The following is a 23,725-nucleotide window of genomic DNA, read 5'->3' as shown; positions in this document are numbered from 1 at the left end:
CAATAGGCCAAAGGGGCTGAGAATGGGGAGGAAGGGAAATGGTTTCTCATTTTTACTCTCTGATCACATCACGGAGGACACAGCTTGACAAAGCCTGAACTCTGCTTTCTGCCAGCTGGGCAGTTTGAATTTGGCTCTTGAACAGAAGAAGCCAAAATCCAACTCCTGCCAGAGCAGAGCATTCCTTCTCTGACCCAGGAGCTGCAAACCCCTGAAACCTCCTCTCCCCTCTGCTGGGGAAGCTTCACCTCCACACAGGGGGCGGCACGAAGCCAGGGCACTGCTTACATCCCAATTAAGCCTAAAAGGATCTGAGAGGTGTCAAGGCCCCTGCTGGCCATCTGGGCAGGGCAACTTTCACCAGGCTTTCTGCACAGCTGTGTTCTCCTTTTACTTCTGTAATGACACTTCTTGAAAGAAAAAACAATTTTTCATTTTAAATTTTCTTCACTGTTGCTTTTAAGGCACAAAGAACGAATGTCAAGTCAAGCCCTGCAGGCCGCAGTCCTCAGCCTGATCTGAGGGGAGCAGGGTCGTGGGACAGCTGATTGACAGGGCAGAGCCTGGCACAGAGAGGAAACGGACATGGAAGAAAACGAAAAAAACCCATAACTGATAGGTCTGTCAAAGAAACATTTCATTTTCTTCTCTCAAAGACAATGCCTCAGAGAAGGCAGTTTCATTTCCACGGAGAACCTGGCAGAATGAAATCTCTATCCAGTTGTTTAAGTTAAAGTCCAGGTTTTCAGCAGCAATAGCTGTCATTTAGAAAAGCGGTGCTTAGAACAACAAAAGCAGGCATTACAGCAACCCAGTGAAAGGCCCGGAGAAAGACAAGGGGCGTGGGTGTATGTGTGCAACTGCAAAACAACCCCAGAAGGAGGCATACTTACTTTGTGCTTTGACCTCTCTCTCTCTCTGTCTTGCCTGGACACTGGGAAATTTTAGAAATTAGCCTGAGGACCAAGTCAAGAACTCAGCAAAGCAATACAGAGATGAAAACAGGATTACAGCAGGGAGCCAGTCATCCCCACCAGCAGCACAGAGAGAGCCCCCCAAGAGCACAGGGGGTCAGAGGGGAGATGCAAGGAACAAAGGCAAAAAAGAGAGACAAGTATAGAGGATAGACAAAAATGAAAATGAGTTACATGGACAATGATGTTTATCTCAGTTTAGGGGGCACAATGCTCAGTTATTTCTGTCCCTGGGTTTCCTATACTGTTTATTTAGATGGTTCACTGCTATGTTTCAGGAGAACCAATCTACCGCTGAAAAGCACTTGGGAATTTTGTTAATGGTTATTATTCAATCTGAACTGTTATGCTCATGTCAATAATGAGTTGCTGGAAGGAGCTTTTCTGAGCTGCCCATTGTCTGTAAAGGCCTGACACAGTTTGTTAACATTAGTGTGTAAAAGGGAGTACTGCAGTCAAGAAAAACGTCACCAATGCACATGGCAGATTCCAGTATCCACTTCATCAGGGAATGCTACCCTGAGGGGAGCTCGGACCCCATGAACGGAGATGTGCCAGAGACTTCCTGGAGTCCACTAGGGACTTTGCTATTGATTTCCTGTGGCGGTGCTCAGATACAACAGGGGTGGGCAGCAAGATAAGGTCTAAGAGAGAGAGAGAGAAGAAAGAGCTACCTGCCTCAGAGCCATGTCATCCCCTTGGCCCCAACACACCTCAACCACTCCTGTCACTTCACAAGCCCATTGCCTAGCGTTGTTATTCTGGAAGCTGCTCACATCTTTTCTCCTTGCATGTGGACTTCCCTGTTTATCTGCTTTGTGACTCTCTAGATCAATCAGCAGCGTTAACAATCCTTCAAAATACTGTGAAGAGCACACCAGGTCTCTCCCAGAAAAATCACTTGGAGGGCAAGAAAGCAAATCATTCTACACCCTTCAGCATAAACAGCCTCTCCGATTTGATCTGCTGAACGCAGCCCTCAGAAGATGGATTCCTTAGCAACGTCTCCTCTCTGTTCCCACAGCCCCTTCCTGCTCTCTGTCCCCAAAGGCCTATTGCTCTCTCTCTCATTGTTCTCAACTCCTGCATAGTTGTTCTGTTCTGCTCAGGTGAGCGTTTCCAGAATAGGCCGGTAAAAACTGGTACCCACACAGAACACTGAACTGGATTCCCCAGGAGGTTCAGACAAGGGCTTTTCCCTGTTTACATTGTACCTCTCAGAAAGCCAGAGTGAATTCAGGTATCAGCTAAACATCTGGGACCTGATCCAAAGCCCATGGAGATCAGTGGAAGGATCCCCACTGACTGCAACAGTTGTTCCATCAGGCCTTTTAGAAGCACTTAACATGATGTTTTTGCCTTGAATCCCTCTTGTTCTCTGGCCGACAGGATCGTGCATATAGAGCAAATCACCTTTTCTCATAGTCCAGATCGCCCACAGAACCATTCATTAGCTGGTTGGGGGTCCATTTCAATGTCATGATGTCTGCAGTCTGATGAAGGGACAAGTACCCTGGTATCGCTTCCATGTCGTCTCTCTTTACAAAGAGAATAGAGAGAAATTACATTACGGGCCCGCAAAACCAGCATGGACGACATCGCAGGGCCTGGCTCTTGGGATCAGTGAGGCTCCAGTCTGCTGAAATTACTGCTTGACCAATACTGCAATGACCACCAAACACCCTGGCACAGCTCTGCCCAGAGCCCTGCGCATTTCCTGATCCAAGCACCAGGAAGGGGGATGTAAAACCGTTCATGCAGTACTGATCTTCTCCCAGGAAACATCACCACAAACCTGGGCTGGTCGGAGAGCAGATCCTCAGTTGGGGGAAACTGTCACAGCTCCAGTGAAGCAGTTTTATCTCACTCCCCTCACAGCCAAAAATGGCCAGAAAGGCAGGCCCCTGAGCTGGAGGGGACATTTGTGCTAAAGAAGTGAGCCCCGCATCCTGCCCTAGTTCCCTCCACAACACGTCCAGGGCTTGGCCGTCCAGACCCAAGCATGCTCCCTGAAGTCCCTGCTCACACAGCCACCCCGGACCGTGGCTTTGATCCTCCTAGGGGTTAGGATGGCATGGGAGGGCAGGGCAGAAACGCCACAGGGCCAGCGCTTCAGAACCTAAGGTGAAAGAATTGGAACTGTGGCTCCCACCTCCAAGACCATCCCCGCAGAGCCTTATTACCTGTCTGGGTCACAGACTCACAAGCACCGTGCCGCCTAGAAAGGGGCTCTCCTTCATCACTATGCTCTGCTCTTGTGGAGCCAATGGAGGAGCATCGGTCTCATTAACAGATGGACATGACGGCTTGGGTCTGTTTGCTGGGCTCAGGACAGGCAGACTGTGACCTCTCACATGGTGACTTCTCCCCCCGCCCAGGCTCTCCCCATTAATGCTCAGTGACAGGCCATCAGAAGTTAGCAGTGAGCATTCCTCAAACTAGCCTGGCAAGAGCCTGATCTCCAGTCATGCAGATCAACTCAGGATTTATCTTCTCCTTCCCTTGGGAGCTATTCTCAACACAGCCCTCTCTGCCTGTATCCAGCCCCCTGAGCTGTGGGGCCCACTGCGAAAGCGGAGCTCCACCCCAGCCACGCAGGGTGAGGAAGGACAGCAGAGACACATGCAGCCCAGCTCTGCAAAGCTGTAGGGCTTGTACCACGAAAGAGCTCAACAGATCCTCTCACCCTGGGCTCGCCGTGCCTCTTCCAGCCCAACCCCCCAGCTTCACTGTAGGCTGCCAGCCGTGTGGTGTGAACTCCGGGCTCCAGCTGCAGCACCCACCCGTGTCCCGCATGCGTAGCCAGTCTGCTGTGCAAGGACGCGCACCAGCCGCAGTGCCGGGAAAGGAATGGAGATGGCTCGTCTGGCCTATGCTCCTCTGGGCGAAGAAAAAGGGGACCAGTTTCTAGTCAAAGGGAAGAAGTCGTCCCCCCTCTTCTAGCAGGAGGATCCCCATCTCCTTCACTTCGAGAAATGGAATTCAGCTATTTCACTTCCCGAATTATGAACTTGACAGTCACCCTTTCTCCCAGCCCGGGGCAGGGCTGGATAAAAAGAACAGAGCAGTGTTTTTAAGTACAGATTTGCAGTCACAGAAAGGTCTCGGATTCCTTTATCCACTAGCTGTAGAAGTACAGGGGTTATGCCCCTTGTGGGACTCCTGCCTCCATGGGGCAACACACACACACACCCCCACACACACACACTTCAGCAGGTCTGACATTCCATCTAGCAAAGATGGGGTGACACCTGCTAGCCAGGAGAGCAACTTGGCTTTAAAGCAGCCGGTTCCTGTCCCAAGTTTCACGTGCTTCAACCTTTCCTCACACACAGGTTACTTACCGGCTGCACCATGACGTTGTTTTTGCCGTAGAGTAGTGTGGCTCTGGAATTCTGATGCAAAGACTCCACGTAGTCTCTGGCAGACAGTGACGGCCGGTCGTCCATGCTGCCACTCGAATGCCTTTTCTGAATCTAGAAGGGACCACACAGGACAGCTCTGTGAGCTGATTTCACCTCTGCCTGTCCCAGGAGAGCCCAGCATGCAGACGGGCTTCAGGCCCACCACAGCAAGAAGGATCACTCTTTTCTTTTTCCTTTTTGCCCTCTAGGTCACCAGTTTGACACAAGCCAAGGTCAGCCCTGAACCCATGGAAGGCCCAGGGCTGCAATTCATTTGCATTAAATGCAGCAGACTGCAGCTGCCTTCATTTTTAATTTGGAATTGCCACCCACAGAGATCCCGCAATGCAGTGCTCCGTCTTGCTCCAAGCAGCCAGTAGCCTCCACAGGTTGAGTTTTGGATCCTGTTGGAAGGATCCTGTTGTTGCAATGATTAATTTACACTTCTCCAGCCTCTTTCATTTGCGGATCTCAGTGCACTTTGCAAGCAGACTAAAGAAGCTTCAATACCACCCAAGTCTCTCCCCGCTCACCACAACGGGAGCCAAGTGAGACGCAATCCACCCCAGCTGTCCTCCAACACTCACACAGAGGGCAGGGCGCTTAGTGGGAGAGTCTTGGCGACAGTGTGAGCTGTGAATGCGATGCCTCTGAACGAGTTCGTCAGCAGAGGGGTCAGTCCAGAAGTGATCCGCCGTCTTCATCTTGGTGTACTCCAGCGCACAAGGCCCCACTGCACAGGGGTGAGATTTAAAGACCAAGCAAAGGGCAGAATTATAGGGCAACATTTTCCCTCTTGGGTCCTCACAGCAAACGCGTCAACTCTGACATTTTGGGAACAGAGAAGGTGCAACCCAGGAACCCTAACGTGACTCCAAGAGAGAGCGCCCAATTCCTAGCCTGCTCCAGGGACCATGCAGCGGTGCGCTGGCCGTTGCTCAGGCTGAGTTATAAGGTGACCCACCAGCTGTACATGATACTATCTCATATAACGTGTGGAACCCCAAGAATAAATCAGCAGTTCTGAGCACGTGACGCCGTGCTTAGTTTACAGCATCCCTTCCAAGTCTCCATTTGAAAATGGCACTTGGGCACATGGAAGATACATTAATGGTCAGCGTTTCAAGAGTGAAGAGAACCAATGGCAGCAGCTATTCAGCCCACTCCGTCGGCGGCCACCCGGCAATCATTTCGAGTTTGGCAAGAGTTCCTTTTCAATGTACTCACACACTTCCATCTGCCCACCTCAGCGGCGGGAAGTCTGTTGCATTCTCATGGAAAAATGGTATTGCAAGGATGCAAGGGGGGTGGAGGGGGGGGTGTCTGTCTGCAACGTCAGCTCTGAGTGGAGGTTAAAAGATAAAGTTACCCAATAAGGAAGCAAGAATTGGTCCATCTACAGGATCCATCAGGAGAGCTTCTTTCTCATAGTATTTACTAGAAGCAAAGAAAAAACAACATGTGGCTGGCATACGTGCTAATGACAGACTGGGCTGTTTTAGCCATAAATTGCCCTGTATTTTCTGCTCCTCTGTGTGCTCCCTGCATCTTTCTGCGTCCGCTTTCGCTGATGAGAAAGGGCAGCAGGTCGTTGCAGGCAGTCTTCCCCCTCCAGAGTTAGGCAGGCTTCCTCCAGCCTCCATCTCCATCTGACACCATCCGTACCCGCCCCCCTGCCTGGCCCAAACTAAAACATCAGGAGCCCCAATGCTCAGGAACACCGCCAACGGTCTCCAGTGTGGGTGATGCCCGGGCAGAGCCTGGCACCTGACATTCTCTCGCTGACAGCAGAAGGACTTCAAGACTAAGGGAATCCTCCGGGCCCCCTCTATTTCAGCAAGCTTGTGGGGGAAGGGTCACTGAGTCACAACCCTTGACTACCCCCATTAAGAACAGGGTCTGAATTTCAGATCCTGGGCCATGGCTGAGCTGAGAGAGAGAAACAAAATTGCATCTGCTTCTGTGGTGCTTCTGATCAGCGAGGAGCAGGAAAACTAAGCCAGCAACACTGCCAGCCCAGTCTAGGGGACGTTGGCTTTACGGCGGGCACTGCTGGGGAGCAGCTAAAAGGAAATAGCTGGCCCACGCCAGCACTCACCTGCTGTTTTCTACCAGGTAATGCACGATTTTATCCAGGACCTTTTCAAAGAGGGCTGTGCGGATCCAGAGGTGCTTGATGGCCTGGGGAGACAGGTTCGGCAGCTTCTGCACTTTGCGCGCGTTCTCCTGGACGCCTTGTACCTGGTTTCGTCTTCAGAGACACAAGGCAGAATACAGCATTGCAGGCTTCCTTTCCAAACCAGAGCAGTAAGCTGAGCAATGGGGCAATGAGCTCCCCGCTCCACAACCAGTGCAGGGCTGGTCCGCTAGCCCCGCCCTGACCCGATGTGCAGATACGGTGTTGGCTGCCTGGTGGGGAAAGCCCACCTGTGCTAGGGACCATCATTTGGTGACAGATCCCTTCAGCTGGTCCTTGTGCTCTTCTCGCTCCTCCTTTCCAGGGAGGCCTGTGTCAGAGTTTTTAGAAGTGACCTTGTTAAATTAAATGACCAGTTATAAAGAAACAGTACTGAGAGACCATCCAAATGCACCCCAAGAACAGCTGCTGACTTAGGCCCTGATTCAAAAAGCACTGAATAGGCTTGGAAGGTTTCGATTTTTATCGGTACATATGGGTAAATGTCAATTTCACTGTACACACTGTTAAGGAAAAGTTAGCACATGTGACTCCATTTTGGTTTGGGGCCCACCATTGTCTAAAAGCAAGCACATCATGCACCAGGAGGCGTGTTCCTTAGATACTGCATTCCTGTGAAAATCCTCCTCCTTGTCTCCAGCCTGCCTTGACTCCCAGTATCTGTTTTTTTTTGTCAGTCCCTAACTCCCTATCTCCTGGCCTTTGATGTGAGGCCTCCCATCCTGATAATAAAAGTTACTGATGCACGGCTTTAGGACCATGCTGTGTAATTAACATACTGGTTTAGCATGAGGAATGCACCAAGCAGGGATAGGTGGTAAATAAGAAAAGGGTTTGTTTATTGGCTAAGGTTTCCGATGCACGAGGGCAACATGCTTTGCTAAAAAGTATATAACCTTTGTATAATCTGTATTCGGGGTCCCCTCCTGATTAGCAGGGGGGCACCATGCTCAAGCGTAATAAACTTAGTGTTTTTTGGGAACTCTGCAGTTGTGGACTTTGTTTATGTGCCTCAGCCTAGATTCGAACTGTGCGTGTCCTACCAGGTGTAATTCGCAGCATTTGTGTGCGTGTCCTACCAGGTGTAATTCGTAGCAGTTGTGTGCGTGTCCTACCAGGTGTAATTCGTAGCAGTTGTGTGCATGTCCTACCAGGTGTAATTCGTAACAACACAAACCAATGAAAAACTATTTCCATCAATCATCATCAAAATGTACAGAGATGCAAAGAAAGAAAAATGCTGTTTGAGAACTTATTAGAGTTTGATTTAAGAACATAAGTACAGCAATACCAGGTCAGACCAATGGTCCATCTAGCCCAGAATTCTGTCTTCTGATTGTGGCTATTTACTTTGCATATTTTGACATGTGATGTTGACAATTAGTGTTTCAATGGTTATAAAGCTTTAACTTTATGAATCTTAATGTGTATGGTCATTAAATGATTATTGTCTATCCCTCCCATAAATTCCCACAACCATGAAAATGTAAATCAACAAGAATAGAAAAATGCTTTAAAATAAACAGATATGGTCCACTGAAATAATAAAATAAATAAAAATCAAACTCTGCCAAGTCTACATGTAAGCAAGCCATTAAATCCCACGGAATTCAAGCACCCACATGACACAGGTCTCCAAGTTCCATTTTCAAAGGCGACTCAGACACTTCAGGGCCTACGTCTCCTTGAGAGGCTCTGGGATTTGGGCGTAAGTGCTTTGAACACATTTGTAAATCCTTCATGATCAGCTTCTGGGGAACGTTTCTGGATTTGGTCACCACCGAGACTCTAGAAAGCAGACGGCCTCTTTACAGCCCGGGCACTGTACCTCCAACCTGGTCCCCAGCTCCTCCACCAGAGCCAGGATTCTCAAACGCGGGTGCCTACCGTTAGGCATCTGACTCAGTGACCTGACTGTCAGAGGTGTCACGCGGCTCCAACCCCCACTGACCTCAGCACCTCTGAAAACCGGGCTCTTGTAAAGATGCCAAACCAGAAATTTTGGTGCCTAACTTTGGGCCCCCAGGTTTGAACATTGTGGCCCAAGTCTCCACCCAGCACGGGTGCAACCAGGCAGCCCACAAGGCACTGCGGCAAAGGCAAAAGCCTTACGTGTTCTCGATGAGCTGCTCCAGATCTTGGACCTTTCTAGAAAGATCTTCTGCCAGAGGGAAGCTCTTGCCCACCTTCATGAACAGGGCTGCAATCTTGTTACTGCGCAAGAACCCAGCTGCTCTCCGCTTCAGGCTGTGCAGGACGCAGGCTTCCACGGCCGCTGCAACAAAGCCAGAGGGTTACCCAGCCCATCGAAAACCAGAGGGTTACCCAGCCCATCGAAAGCCCCACAAACAGCCTCCCCAGGAAACTAACTGGCCCGTAACTCATTGCCTCGGATGTTTCCTGCAGCATCCATGGTCTCGCCCTACAAGCGGAAACCTTCTCTGAAAATGAATCCGACTCTCACATTGTGTCCCCTGCCTAAACAAAGGAAAGATCCAAAGACATGCAACTCTGGCCCAGCGGCAGCGACAATCTGGCAGCTATGCCTGCAAACACACCCATTTAAAGAGAACATATGGGACGTGTGATGAAGTGAGAAAGTGCAGACTTCCTGCCTCAGTGCCAGGAGATAGATTAGACGACTTCTCGAGGTCCCTGCAGCCCTGCGTTTCTATGAGTGTAAGACTTAAGATAACACAGACACCATCCATAGGCAAGAAAGCAACAGGGAGAGGGAACCACACTGAAATGGAAAACTAGCCGCTGGGATTTTGACTCCTGGGAGCATCTCAGAAACGTTCCTTCATGAAAATGTCTTTACCCTTTATTCCTGCAGCCCTTTGCTCTTGAATGCTAGAGCCATCTTTGCTCACTGAGAAAACAAGTTATTGCTGGCATGCCTGGGGCCACATTCTGCTCTCTATGGTACTCATGGCAACCTCGCTGATTTCAGTGGAGTTCTCAAGTGAGAAGAGTTGGGCTTGTGGAATGGAAGCCGTGGCAAAGCCAGGACAGGCAGAAATGCCTATAATTTGAAATCAGGTACATTAAGATTCATGAGACTCAATCGTGTTGATTTGTTAAGACACACAGAAAATAAGTGCCTGCCCCCTGTATTGCCCCAGTGATGTGTCTGGCTACACCTCCCTACCTGAATACATTCCAGAGTGCTCTGAGTGAATGCTTTGATTATAGGTAAGGCTGCATGTCTGTCATGGAGGTCATGGATTCTGTGACTTTCTGTGACCTCCGTGACTTCTGAAGTGGCTGGTGCGGTGCTATGAGCTGGGGAGGGGGTTGGGGTACGGGATGGCGCATACCTCGGGGAGGGGAGGGCTCCATGGCTCCCACTGGCATGTCCCTGCAGCTCCTAGGCCAACGGGCCAGGGAGCTCCATGCACCTCCCCGCAGCTCCCATTGGCTGCAGTTCCCAGCCAATGGGCATTGCGGAGCCAGAGCTTGTGGTGGGAGCAACGTATGGAGCCCCCCGGCTGCCCCTCCCGCTAGGAGCTGCGGGGATATGCTGGTCGGAGCCTGCCAGCACTGCCAACCCTCCCCCCAACCCAGCACCAGAAGGGGTCCCGGATGGCGCGCTGTTGCCTGGCCCTCCCTCCCCCACCAGCACCAGCGGGGCCCCCACACCGTGAGCACCCGCTGCCCCCCGGCCCAAGTTTTAGTTAGGGTACAGTAAGAGTCATGGACCGTGAATTTTTGTTTACTGCCCAAGTCCTGTGCATGACTTTTACTAAAAATAACCATGACTAAAACATAGCCTTAATTATAGGCCAACAGGTGTGGAGAACTGGGAAATTTCTGACAAACTTTTATGAAAAATAGGGGTGACTTGGCTTCCCCTCTCACCTTGTATGGTTACCCCTTGGGAGGGAGGGAGGTCACTTTTTCTTGAAACAAGACTAGCAATGCAGCAGCTGAGGGGAAGTCAACTGAAGCATCAACCGACTACTAGAAGCTGAATCATGGGGGGTGGGGGGGGAATAATACAGCCCCCTGGACAGTAACAAGGCTGCAGAAGTACCAGCCCTTGGGGGGCACTGGCTGGTTTTGACGGGGTTCCAGTGGGGAGCAGACACACAACAGGGAAGTGTAGGAAGCGGCAGCCTCACGGCGGGGAGCTCTCTCTCACGGGATCCAGGAACTGACGTGACACTGGCCAGAGGTGTGAAGGACTCTGGAACCTGCCAGTGTGTTCAGGAGGAAGACGGATCACCCCTGGTAAGACAGGCATTCATACAAGCTGTGTATGGTTTCCAAGGTAGGCTTTTGTTCTAAACAAACCCCTCGCTTTCTGAAGGCTGGCGGGTCACCGGCGCGCCCTGGCAGCACCCCGGAGAGAGAACAGGATGCCGGGTCCTGAACTAAACTCGGGCTTGCTAAGGTGATCAGGCAGTGGCAGGAGGAAATTGCATCTTAAATCCCTGGTCTGGTGGGAAAGGAACAGGTGCCCCCCCTGAGAAAGGTAGGCTAGAGTGGGGTGCCCCTAGGAGGTCACGAAGTGGTCACCGGTGCAGTTACTTCAAGCACTGCGACAGAGTCAACAGATGAAAAGTGCAGCCAACCCACTGGACAATACACAAGCCCTTTCAGTGGCCCTGGCCCTGGCCGCATTGCTAGCAACAGGCTGGGTTCCCCGCCAGCAGACAGAACGTTTCTGTATGTTCAACAGGGGTTTTGCTTCCAGCTCTCCAGTTACCCAGGTCACCATTACCTATAAACGTGCTGGCCTGTACATAGACGCAGATGTTTATACAGTAAAACATTTGTGGCTCTCATCTTTTATGTGAGAGTTTCTCACATGAAACAACACAAGGATTTACACCAGTTTGGATTTACACCATGTATTAAAAGTGGACAGCAGTGCACTGGAATGAGCTGGCTAGTGTCTGTCCCTGCTGCCCTCCACTGGACAGAATCAGAACTGCTTAGCTGCGTGTCATGGGCACCGCGGGGCCTACAGCTAACCGGGGACTCGCCTCTGGCCCCAGTGGTGTTTCTGGAGCAGGAGAGCCAGAGTTCCATCCCTGCTCCCGCTGTGACCTTCTCAGTGGCCAGCTCTCGCGGACAATTTGTGAAGTCCTCGGCGCCTATAGGTGTGTTACAATACGAGCAAGGGAAACTGAAGGATTTGCACAGTAATACAACAAATTGGGCAGTTTTCTAAATACAAATCACAATTCTTGGAGCTAAGTTTGTTCCTACAGTTTGCAGGTAAGAGAGACTCTAAATACATAGACCCCAGTAAGGCCAGCTTGGGTTATTAATTCAATTGGAATGAAGTGACCTTCTCCCCAGCTTTAGTGACTCACTTTACCAAGGCAACTAGTGACTTGTATTGCAGCAGCGGGTGCACAGCCCGACCCTCTCCAGGCCAGCGCCATGTAACACGCGAGTGTCCAGGTTTTCTGGAAGGGGATGTTACACACCCAGTAAAGCCCCCAGAGAGAGCCAAGGAGAATCTGGTATCTGCCGGTTCCTGCAGCATCCCAAGTGACAGAGGTCACCCCCATGAAGTGGTGCACAGCCCTCACGCTGACCCCTGGCAAAGGGGCAAATTAGGCCACAGCAACTCCTCAGAGAACAATGCACCCTAACACTGATGACACTGGCAATTTGCCTGTTTGAGCCTCTGGGGATGGGGGAATCAGGATAGATGGCTGGTGTCAAACAAAAAAAAACTTACTCAGGAGGCTGATCAAACTGCTGGAAAATTACACAACGCACCCATGCTATAAGCTAGCGATCTGGGTGTGGGTAAGACAAGCTTTCTGGCAAACAAACACCGTTCCTTCTCTCCAGAAGGACCCTCAACAGAGCCAGCCGCACTAGGGATGTTTTGCACCACCTAAGCAGAGGCACTGTGTGCTTCCTGTGTTTGTAAAAGTGTTTTTTTGAATGGCTGTGCAAGTCTACAGAGACACTCCCCAGCGTTTCACGCAGACCTGTCATCGTCAGCTCCCATGTGGCTCCCAGGGCCGTGAAAGGAGGTGTCACGTTATCGCAGCATTGCTTAGCACTACATCTGGGCTCACCACACGGAGTAAGCAGGGAGTTCTCAGCTGTGCGGGTGTGTGATGTACTATCAGCCCTGATCTGGCTGAAGAGATAAAAGCATCAGATGGGTGACCGGCCGAGGCCCGTTCGCTCCATTCAGAGCAGCTAGCTGGATTTCTGATATTTCAGTAATGCACCATATGAATACGCCTCAAGTGCAGACGCTGCAGACAACACAAACCTTGCTGGGAGGGACCCCCTGGCTGAGAGTTCGACCGCACCAAAACACCCGCTGCTGGCCTGCCTCAGCTGACTCAGGCTCATGGGGCTCAGGCTGCGGGGCTAGAAAACTGCAGTGTAGCCATTTGGGCTCGGCTGGAGCCCAGGCTCTGGGACCCTCCTCCTCACGAGTCCCAGAGCCCAGGCTCCAGATCGAGCAGGAATGTCTACACTGCAATTTTATAGCCCTGCAGCCCAAGCCAGCTGCTCCGGGTGTTTTACGGCAGCGTAGACATACCCTAAGGACAAGCTGCAGTTTGACTGCAGGGTAATTACTTCAAAATAAGACCGGCTTGTGTTATTGGCTTCAGGATCTAAAAGATCTACAGGGCTGTAAGACCCTGCAAGTTTCCCTGGAGTTCATCTGCAGATTGCTGAGCGGCTCACTACATACAGGACAGTTACACAGAGCTGGCCCTGCAATGCCATGTCCACCACCTGTCTTCGTTGTTATAGTCCTGTTTCATTTTCCTGTGCCCAGCTGGCACTTCACACAACATGCTCCGAAGACAATGACTGGAACTGCAGGGGGGCCATCTCCGATCATCATAACAGCCCCTTGGAAACTCAGGGCAAACCCCCAACCAGGCTGAAACCAAGGGGGCAAGCTAGCCCTTGTGGACGCATGCGTCTCTGCAGGATGAAACTGCCCCTCACAAAGAGTGGATCTCGCCCCACTCCCTTTGTTACTCCACCAATGGGGACAGAAATTTGACTCCGAGACCAGCAGCGCCCAGTCCCCCACCATCTGGTGCTCCTCGCACGCCATCGAGGGCTCCCAGCATTCGCCAGCACTTCATTCACTTATTCTCTCCTTGATCTCTGAAGCAGAGTAGCTTCCATTTCAAATGCCAGCCCGGCCGTGCTCCACCGCTCCCCACGAGCAGCTGGGCATGCAAAGTGCTGCAGAAAGCAAATTACTAACATCCGCTCTCTAGTGCTTCCAGCTCTGGCAAGTCACTCATCGGCCAATCAGTCACGCTGCCAGTCAGCTCCTTAGCAAGGCCCAGCTGGATGCCTGATGTCAAGGGCTCATGGGAACAGGCACCGATCAGACTTGGGGAAATGGTGCGGCCGCTTTGCCGGAACAGAGCAGTGGACGCTCTTGCACCAAGGAGAATTACAGACAAACCTGGCAGGCGTGCCACTGGGAAGGCAGCCGGGCGTGATTTCCACCTCCTCATAGTACAGGGGTGCTTTTATATAGAAGAGATCTGTCGGGGTGGGGAGAGGTCTGTGTACGTGTAAACAGTTTGTTAATAGGTAACATGTCAATAGATGGAGCTCACGGACATGCCAGCAGTGTACCTGGGTCCTGTGGGACAGTAAGCACACATCCTCTCCTCCTCTCTAGGGAGCCCTCTCGTGCCTGGACGCAGCAGTCAAGGGACTGTCTCAGGTGCCCTGTCCTATGTTCTCCCTCGGACCTGCAACAGCCTCTCTCTCCTCCCGATTTCTCCCTTGGCTGTTCTGTGGCTTGGCTCCCTGGCCAAGTCACAGAGAAGTCTGAACCCCTTCCAGGGGAGCACAACCCAGGCCAAATACATCTTCAAATGAATGCAGCTTCTGCCCCACTCGGGCTTTACCACAGCTCCTTCATTGGCCCTACCTCAGGGCTTCCCTCCAGGGGCCTATCCTGCCCCTGTAGTGTGCTTCCCAGGTTGTATCCTGCCTGTTAAACTACAGCCCAGGGCTTGTCTCTGCCAGAGAGACCGGTCTTCCCAACAGCCTCCCCAACTGAGCTCCCTCAGTCTATTTATAAGGCCTAGCTCCGCCTTCTCTGGCCAGGAGACAATTAACACCCGCCAAGGGCCAGGCAGGAGTAATTGTGTTTCTGTCCCTTGCCCTGCCCCATCATAGGGACCGATAACATGCTTTGTATTGGTGCACTGCAAATAGTTTCCTGCGCACAGCACTTACACCTCTAGCCTGTGTTGAACCCTTCTGGAGCAGCCCACCCTCATCTTGCACAACAAGGATGCAAAGCTTTGGGGTTGCTGAGAACCCTTCCCCTCATGGCTGTTCCAGTGGCCGTGATGACCAGCCCCCACATCCCCCTCAAAAGAAACGCTCTCTGGCATCACCAGTTGGCTGAGAACATGGTCAAAACAGGAGCCATTTGATCCCCACAGCTATCGCTGTGTCCTCATCACTGAAACGGGCTCCTTTTCCCATTGACAAGGAACAGGCCTCACTGAAGACAGGGATTTTAAAAAACGAAACATCTTCCCGCTGTTTTAATATCTGTGCTGCCGACGCTCATAATTTCATTGCAAATCCTGTGGTATTTGCTGTTTTTCATGAAGCCCCAGCTCCTGGAATCACAAAACGGTGTGAGAATCTCTGCTTTCATTGGGGGGGGGGAAAGGTTTTATCCTTATGGGTATGAAGGAAAGCTTGAAAAGGTGACCTGAGTGCACTCGAAAGGTTCAAAAACCAGAACTAAAACAAAACATTTCTGAAAAGCCTTGTGATGTTTTGGGCCTGGTTCATGATTTTTGAATGCTTGGGACTGTATTACTGTTGCTGTTACTGTATTAATCGAAACAAGCGGCAAAAAGTCCTGTGGCACCTTATAGACTAACAGACGTACTGGAGCATGAGCTTTCGTGGGTGAATACCCACTTCGTCGGATGCATGTATTAATCTAAACAGCTTAAAATAACTCTCCTTACATCTCTCTCTCTCTCTCTCTCTCTCTCTCACACACACACACTTTAAATGAAGTTTCGCAATAAGATAAGTACATGCAAAGGTATATTATAAACTACAATCTCCATCCACCCCCAGAATATAATCCGCAGCAAAACACACATACAGTATTCACATTTTACCCATAAATGCTCAAACATCGGGCTAGTTTTTATTCCTAGTGAAATGTTACAACGGAGTTACACCAGGTGGGAATCTGGCCTGGGATGTTTACATTTACTCTGGACAGCTGAGCAATTTTAATGTATTCAGACTAAACGTGGAATCTGACCACAAGAACTATTTACACACAGGACAGCCATTAGGAACGAAATAAACCCTAGTAGCATTGAGGACTCATTTTAACTTTTGAAGGGAGCGTGGGACTTGACAGGTGTCAATGTAGATTTATCTTCCCCAAACCTCGCAGCTCCATAATTGGGAAACCTGGTCTGCTGGGATCAGCTGCCCTTTTCTGTCCCCCAGAGGCTTCATTCACGGGGATTTAAGTAAGAGAAGGAATGGGAGGGCTCAGATCACGAGGGCCAAGTTTGAGAGCCCTGCGGAGGAAAAAGGGCAGTGCCCCAGGAAAGGCATTTTGCGGATTATGAAAACGGCCTTCTTTATAAAGCCGCCTCCTACCACAGCACTCAGGGAACCGCACAGAACTGAAACTGAAATGTCAGCAACAGATGGATGATAGGCTGTAAACACCCAGAGCCACTGGCAAACCTGGTGGCCTCATTAAGGTAGCCAATGAGCCCTTCTCCTTGCCTGGATGCCTCAGCTCTGTGGCGCAGAATGCTATAAACAGTCCCTGGCCGTGAAGCTTTGCACTGTACAGAAAGCAGCGAGTGAGTCACACCTGGAAGTTCTGCTCTTTCCAAGTCCCTCTCTGCTAACAGCGTGTTCAGATACTTAGGACTGGAACATGCACCCACCTGCCTTTGCATCCCGGAGAGTGGGAGAAGGGGAACGAACAGACCCCAGTTGCTTTCAGAAGCTAGAGACGGAGGTTGGGCCGTTGCCTCTCTTTTTTGTTTTTGTTTCTATAGATAGCAAAATCTGTCGGAAAAATCTCCATTCAATGGTGACAGCCACAATGCAGGAACCTGAGCGTTGTATGTGCTTAGCAGGACCATGATGATGCCCAAAGGAACATGACAATAAGCAGCTTATGTAAGATACACTCTGCCCCCACTGCTCTGCCACAGTCCCCTACTTTTCTAGCCCTGGGCCTCCACACAGCTCTGCATTTCAACTTTGCCTCCCGCATCCTCTATTATTCTACTCCTAGCATCCTGCAAAATCTGGGCCCGTGGACCGCAGCCCTGACGCACAGCACCGCCTGTTCCTCCTTTCCTGGGCTCCCTGCACACAGCTCTGCCAATGTACCTTGGTAATGACCTCCTGCATCTCCTGCCCTGATGCTGTTCCAGCCACACATCCTTGTCCCAACAGCTTTGGCTAAGGACCTCAACCCTGACCCAGTGGTGTCAAATTCCACATCTCCTTCATGGGAGAAAGGCTATTAGAAGCAGCTGCACGGCGGATAGCCTTGAAGCTTCCTGGTGGCGCTTTGCTTTCCTGGCAAGATTAGGCTGCACTGGAGCTGGTCTTCAGAGAGAACCTTGTCTTCTCAGACACTATGCGTTTGATTTCCATGGGTGCCGAACTACCTCAGAGTCCACTAACGCTGACTGGAGCCAAGGGCGTTCTGCTCAGCACTTCTGAACCTCTGGCCCAGTTTCCCTGGAGCGAGTGCTCTCACTGGTTTGTAATCATGCCAGTGTTCAGAAGAATGCACAGTTTCTCTGGGTTACGGTGTGTTGAAGAGCTACCTGTGGGCCCTGTATCAGACATTCTCCAGTGGGGAATCCAAGAATCGAGCCAAGGAGCAGGCCAGTTCAGTTCAAGAGACTAATTCCCAGAGAATTCCCATGTTTCAACGATTTTTGTCCTTATAACCCAAGTAGTTTCCTTAGGCCCCAGACACCAGAACAACCTTCCTATCTGCAAGAACCCGCCTGAGCAGCAGCCTAGGACACTGAATGTCATTCCAATCTGGCGGTGCCTTTCACAGCTCCCCTCTCTGCAGATGATAAACCTTCCTCCTGCAGGGACTGTTGGGCCTGGGACAGGGACTGCAGGGCAGGCTGGCTGTCAGGTCAGAAGAAGAGGGACAGAAAACAGTTTTGAAACATGGATGAAGCTGATTTGCTGCTTTCTTAGCACTTGAGAATAGAATCATCAAACTGGAAGGGATCTTGAGAGGTTGTCTAGTCCGGTCCCCTGTACCAAGGCAGGACGAAGCATTATCTAGACCAGTGGTCACCAACCGGTCAATCGCGATCTCTGGCAGTGCAGCGGGGCTGCTGCTAAGACAGGCTCCCTGCCTACCCCCAGCCCCATGCTGCTCCCCTGTGGCTCTGCGCCCTGCCCCATTCTGCAAGCACCAAACCAAATAGGTTGGTTCCCTGTTGGGTGGCCTCCTCTGGATCCCTGTTTCTGCCCTATGACTCTCACCCAACCTATGCTCTCGTTCTTTGTCCTCTGTAATTAATTGATTTTGTGGCTGATGGGCTCCTCCCCTCATTTGAGGGAATGGACCTTTCAGTGCGCTGGCAGGCCTCTCCCAAGGACTCGGAAATAGGCCAGCAATTTTCATCATCAGCAACAAACTCAGTTCTGTCCCAGTCCAAACCGGCCACTGCTGAAAAAAAGCTCCCACTGACTGCAAGCCCCAGAATGTTTAGAGGCCTGTTTCTGTGGCGCATTTGTGGTCACCCACAATCCCACTGAATTCTCAAGGTTTCGTCAGTCGAAAGGTAAGGGTGGAACAGGTGAATGGCCTACGATGTTTTGATGATATGTTCATCGGCAAGCTGTGAGAGAGATAAATACAGAGCTTGCAGCCCAGGCCAAAGGAGCCTGAGACATGGGCTGAGCGACTGGTTTACTGATCAGACCCCACGGTTAGAGGTTGCTGCTACATGGTGCTGGCTTCTTTGCACTAGGCCCAGCGGAGCAGGTAGCCTGCTCTCCCCAGCTTGTGTTGCCATAGACACCGCACCGGGAGTCCTGCAGCAGAGAGCGAATCAGCCATGCAGGAGAAGAGCAGCATGAGTAGGCTGAGAATGCAGTTTCTTCAGGGTGGGTTAAGATGCCTTTTTAGTGGCTCGCTCTTCAAGAGAGGCATGCTGCGCGGAACAGGGACAGGGCAGCAGGGAGAAGGCAGTCACAGACTCCCCGAGGCATCGCTGTGTGCAGTTATAGTCAGAAGGGAAAACCCTGCTTCCCACAAAGAGCTGCGCTGCCTTTGGGTCTGTACCAAGGAATCCGAAACAGGAGAGCACCATTCTTTAGGACAGAACATCCTGCTCTTGCACAGCGCGCCCAGTGGGCCAGTGTAGAGATGGGGCAATCCCCACCCCTCCGTGCCCAGCGATGAGATACATCCACATTACCAAACCAGGCAGAGCCAGACAGTCAGCGAGCACCAGCTTTGTGCAGTGGGGTTTGGCCCCGAGAACTGCCCTGCAGGATTTCCAGAGGGCTGTTCATGCTGTCACTGTCACATGGCCCTGGGACCTCCTGGCAGCTGCAGGATGCTGCTACAACGCTGATACAAACAGGTGCCGATGCTGCGGGGGGGGCCGTTTTCAGAATAATAATAATTCTGCTTTTAAATAAAGAAATGCCTCTAACGAGGCGATTCCACATTCCCAGCAGATAGACAGAGGAAGGAAAATCCCATCTCACACGCCATCAGAAGAGCTGGCAAATGGATAAGAGATTAGGAGCCCTGCAAAATAATCCAAATCCAGTGGACTATGCGCCGACACTGATAGAAACAGAGAGGGCAAGGGCTAAGGCCTCTGTGCCCGTTTGAGAGCGGAACCAGGAACCCCTGAGAACAGAGGTGTCTGACAGGATCCCGGAGAGAATCAGCGATTATAACACAGGTCTCTGCTTTATACAGACCACTTGCAAGAAGGGAGTATAAACAGATTCAAAGCAGAGGGGTCTGGAGGAAGTTGCTATGGTGCAGTTCCGCTCCTACCTCAGAGAAGGACAGAGAGCCTATATTTCTTGCTCTTATGTTACCCAAGGCCAACAGCTGAGGCGAAGAGGGAGGGACAGTAGACAGGACTTTATCCAAAATATTCCAAAGCTTTTGGGGAACAGAGCTTTTGTGTGTGTGTTTGTTTGAAGGGTTTGCGAAGTTCAGATTCCACCCTGCTTAAAGAGGTGTGACTCCACTGGCTTTTGCTGAGTTGCACCCACTTACACTTGGGCTGAATTCAGCTCCTGGTATCTAGGTTTGTCCTTCCCCCAAAGGGGCACTTTCCGCTGTCCATCAGATTTCTGGGTCCCTGCCATGGCTGCTATCAGCACCACTCAATGGCCTGGACAATCCAAGAAGCTCCAAGACCTGCCTCCCAGACAGCTTTGACAGCACTTCCTCCCAGTATGCACCTGTTTTCTATTAGCTCAGAGGGCGGGGCTCCAAAGGTTGACTCCACCCCTAGGACTCCCACATGCTGCTGCTGCTCCTCCTATGCCATTGGCCGGGCTACACTTCTGTCAAACAGCTTCTCTTAAAAGGAGCCAACCATCTGTGACGGGAACCAGGTATTTGCTGCCCCTGCCAGAGGCCCCACTGCCTTGGCACACCACACCCTCAGGAGGTGCCCTGCTGGAGGGGAAGTGCAGCGAGTTCAGACCTCCAGGCGTTGTCTAGAGAGGCCTCCTCCATGAACAGCTGTAGGCAGAACCAGCGAGAGTTGGTCCTCCAGCACCTAGAAGGGCTGGGAGCAGGCACAGGCCAATCAGAGCCCAGCAGGGCAGGTAAAGACTGGCTGCTTCCACTGGGGCCTGTTTTGGGTGAAGCCAGGGCAGGGAAGGAAGACTCTGGCTCTCCCTACTCTGACCCAAGGAATCTGGCCCAGAAAGGGGCCTAACCTTGACAGCACTGACTTTGGGTCTCTGAGGGACTAGTGTTTCTATTAGGGACTTTAATGCTCAAGCAGCTAATTTGAGTTAAGATTTAATTTGTTCACAGTTGGAGAACTGACCCGGCCAGAGCATTAGGCCACAGAGGCGGTAGGCCATTGCAGAACCAGGACAAAGGAGTGTCAGAGAGGAAGAGTCCCTGCAATGCCACACCCTGACACAAAGGGGCGTGTGCGCTCTGGTAGCTTCCATTCCAGGCACGTCATCTTTGCCCGTCTATACTGGCAGGATTGCCCTTCGGTCCCTGTAGCCTGAGACCACAAGCTACTCCTGAATTCTCAGCAGAGAGAGGCTCCAGTCATAGGATGACCCGATGTCCTGATTTTTATAGGGACAATCCCGATATTCAGGGCTTTGTCTTGTACAGACCCGTTACCCCTCACGCCCTGTCCCAGTTTTTCCCCGTTTGCTATCTGGTCACCCCATCCAGTCATAAGAGAAAAAAATATTAAACAGAGATAAATCATGGGACGAGCCATCAGAAAAACACCCGGTTTTGCCTCTTACACCCCTGAAGCTCATTTCTGATTAGCAGCAGCGAAGCTGCTAGAATCACCACTACCACCACCATCCCCCTTGTCTCCCAAAGAAGAGACGTTGCAGCGAGCGTACTGACCTATCAGCAGAGTAATTTGGTTTGAGGCAATCGCCAAGGAACCTCTCCAGCCCAGAAGTGCTAGCAAAGAGGGAGTGAGGCCTGCTCCGCTGAGTGAGCTTCCCAGCCACTGGCTACTGCAAGGGGCTATTAGTTCTGTCTGACCTGCACCCTGCTCATTAGTGGATGTCTGCAGCCTGATTATTTTATCTCCCAAGCTGCGTTTTGCCTGGTCGGCTTTGCACCATGCAGCTAGAATACAGACAGACCTGCAGTCATCCAAGGGGAAGGGTTCATGCACCAAAAACAAGGCAGCTTACTTCCACTGCTGTACTGGTGTGTGCAGCGCACACGCAAAAAAATCCCTATTGGTAAGGATGCTCCTAAAATCCCTTTGTTCCACAATTCCTGCTGCAAACTCACCTCCAGGCCCACGTCTCACACCCAAGCCAAGCAAAAACTTTAGGGCACTTTTTCATGCTTTGCCTGGCTGTTCTTTTAACTGGCTGATTCCAGTATATGTTTTCCAAATGTCAAAATTGTCACTACACCTGGAAAAAGCCAGGTATTAATAGGCTGAGTACTGAAACTTGTCAAAGACCAGATGCCGAAAACTGAACCAGCAGAGGAGGCTGGAGGCAGGTCTCCCATACGATCTCACTGACACGATTTAAAAGGATTTAAAACCTTCACCATACATGCTCCCTGTTCCCACATTCCCACCCCCACACATACCATTTATAAACAGTAAGCAGATGCTTGCCCCAAGCTCTGGCTCTCATTTACATACATTAATAGTCCATAACAGTAAAATATTCAAATATCAGATAATGGGGCCTCTGTTCTATCCACTTATAAATGAATAAAAGACACTAAGTACTCCAGGGCCTCGTCCGCCTGTCTTTTTTGTTTCTGTTTATAACATGACATCCGTGTCCTCCCCTCTTCTGATGCCTCCAATCCATTTCACAGTCCCGGGGGTAATTTTGTTGACAAAAGGATTCATTTCCTGGGCCTGACACTCACTGGTCATAGCACAAGGTGCCATAGAAGAACTGAGCTAAGATGGGAAGTTCTCAGGCCAGCACAATGCTGAGATGCAGCAACAACCCAACATGGAGACAGAGCTGGGCTGTCAACTTCTCAGAGTCAGTTTCTTTTCTGCACCCTGACCTCGGAGACTTACCACAGAATGAGATGATGTGGCTACTGTCCTCATGCACAAACTTCCTCGTCACAGCTTCCTCCATAATCTGCTTCACCTGTCGAACAAGGAGATAGTTAGGAAAAAGCCTGAATATGCAAGCAACATAACTGGGGCAGGACAAGAGAATAACAGACAGCTATACGCTGCAGCAGGTCTGACATGTTCCATCCAGCAGAGGGAATCAGTGAACATCTGCTCAACATCTGCATGGGCCAAAAATCGCAAGACTCAGAGAGCACCAAGCTATTTAAGTGCTTGAGTTTATAACAAAGGATCACTCTCTCTCTGCTGTCCTTCTTCTCTGATGGCCTCTAGCAGGCCCCGTGGCCGCACCCAGGTTGCATGGTCTCATGGGAAGCCACAATCCATTGGCCTGCCAGGCTCCACACAAGCCACTTGAAAGATCGATGCTGTAACAAATGAGGCAAATGATTTTGCTTCATTTTTATTTTCTGAGAGGCCTTAGACCAGGAAAAGGGAGCAGAAAATTACATCCAGGAATTGAAGAGCATTCAGTTAAAAAGAATCGATCAGGGTTACCAAATCCAGCTTGAATACATTTATAGTATTTTTATGCACTCCTGTTTTGTGTGTTTGACAAATTTCATGTCATGCAGCTGGCCTGAACAACCTGGAACTAGCCCATCAAGCCAGACTTCAGTGAATCAGCTCTCGTCAAATGAGACTGGGATGGTAATTTGCATAGCAATGTAATCAGTGCTGAACCCTGAGTGACTGAGTCTATATTGCCTGTGACATATTACCAGCATTCTGTTCAGTTCACTTCATTAAAGGGAACCTGTCAAGTAGGTTGGACAGTAGGGGCCGGACATTAAAAAAGGAACCCACATAATTATGAGCAGATTTTGAAGGCACAAAATGGGAGGTCAGATGTAAGAGTCAGACCTAAAATGTTACCCATGGTACAGTGCCAGGGGGGCAGATGAGTGACTGTGGCAGATCAAGGCACTGGCTTGTCTTAATGGCTCCAGAGGCTTTAAGAACTGCTGACGTTGGCAGAACTAGAAAAGAAACAACCCATATATTTAACCAAGGTCACTGTCCTTGAAGCTTTTACACAGCCACCTACTGCATGCAGCACTCGCTCCCTCGAGAGCTCCCTGTCTCATAAAGAGTCCACCTCCACCAAGCACCAATGTTACAAGAAAACCCCGCAGCTATCAATGTGTCTTGGAGCTAAAACAGAAGATTCTTCACGCTTGTCTCCAACACACACTGGGAGCCCTGACGTAGAGTAATAAGCCATTGTGGAAAGTGATCATAAATGTATAAAATCGAGAAATAAGGCCAACACATCAGAGCACAGTCCAAAATAGAGTGTTTTGGCAGGTC

At 50.7% G+C, this 23,725-nt stretch overlaps 1 protein-coding gene across 7 annotated transcripts in view; it reads right to left on the bottom strand.

Annotated features, from left to right (window-relative positions):
• Positions 1-23,725, bottom strand: part of SGSM1 (small G protein signaling modulator 1) — an 82,615-nt gene that overhangs the window by 32,172 nt on the left and 26,718 nt on the right. For 2 of the 7 annotated variants that reach the window (XM_048821363.2, XM_048821364.2), the window contains exons 3-10: positions 22,352-22,427; positions 8,688-8,850; positions 6,477-6,629; positions 5,748-5,815; positions 4,912-5,111; positions 4,319-4,450; positions 2,388-2,512; positions 894-956 (exon numbers count right to left, since the gene is read on the bottom strand). In XM_048821363.2, the coding sequence (XP_048677320.2) occupies positions 894-956; positions 2,388-2,512; positions 4,319-4,450; positions 4,912-5,111; positions 5,748-5,815; positions 6,477-6,629; positions 8,688-8,850; positions 22,352-22,427 (980 nt within the window). The remainder of the gene's footprint in view (positions 1-893; positions 957-2,387; positions 2,513-4,318; positions 4,451-4,911; positions 5,112-5,747; positions 5,816-6,476; positions 6,630-8,687; positions 8,851-22,351; positions 22,428-23,725) is intronic. The other 5 variants (XM_048821366.2, XM_048821368.2, XM_048821369.2 and 2 more) reach the window with 3 other exon arrangements.

This window comes from Caretta caretta, chromosome 15 (genome assembly GCF_965140235.1).
Source record: "Caretta caretta isolate rCarCar2 chromosome 15, rCarCar1.hap1, whole genome shotgun sequence".
Classification (NCBI taxonomy): Eukaryota; Metazoa; Chordata; order Testudines; family Cheloniidae; genus Caretta; species Caretta caretta.
The sequence above is the reverse complement of the archived record's forward strand: the minus strand, read 5'-3'. Positions and strand labels throughout refer to the sequence as shown.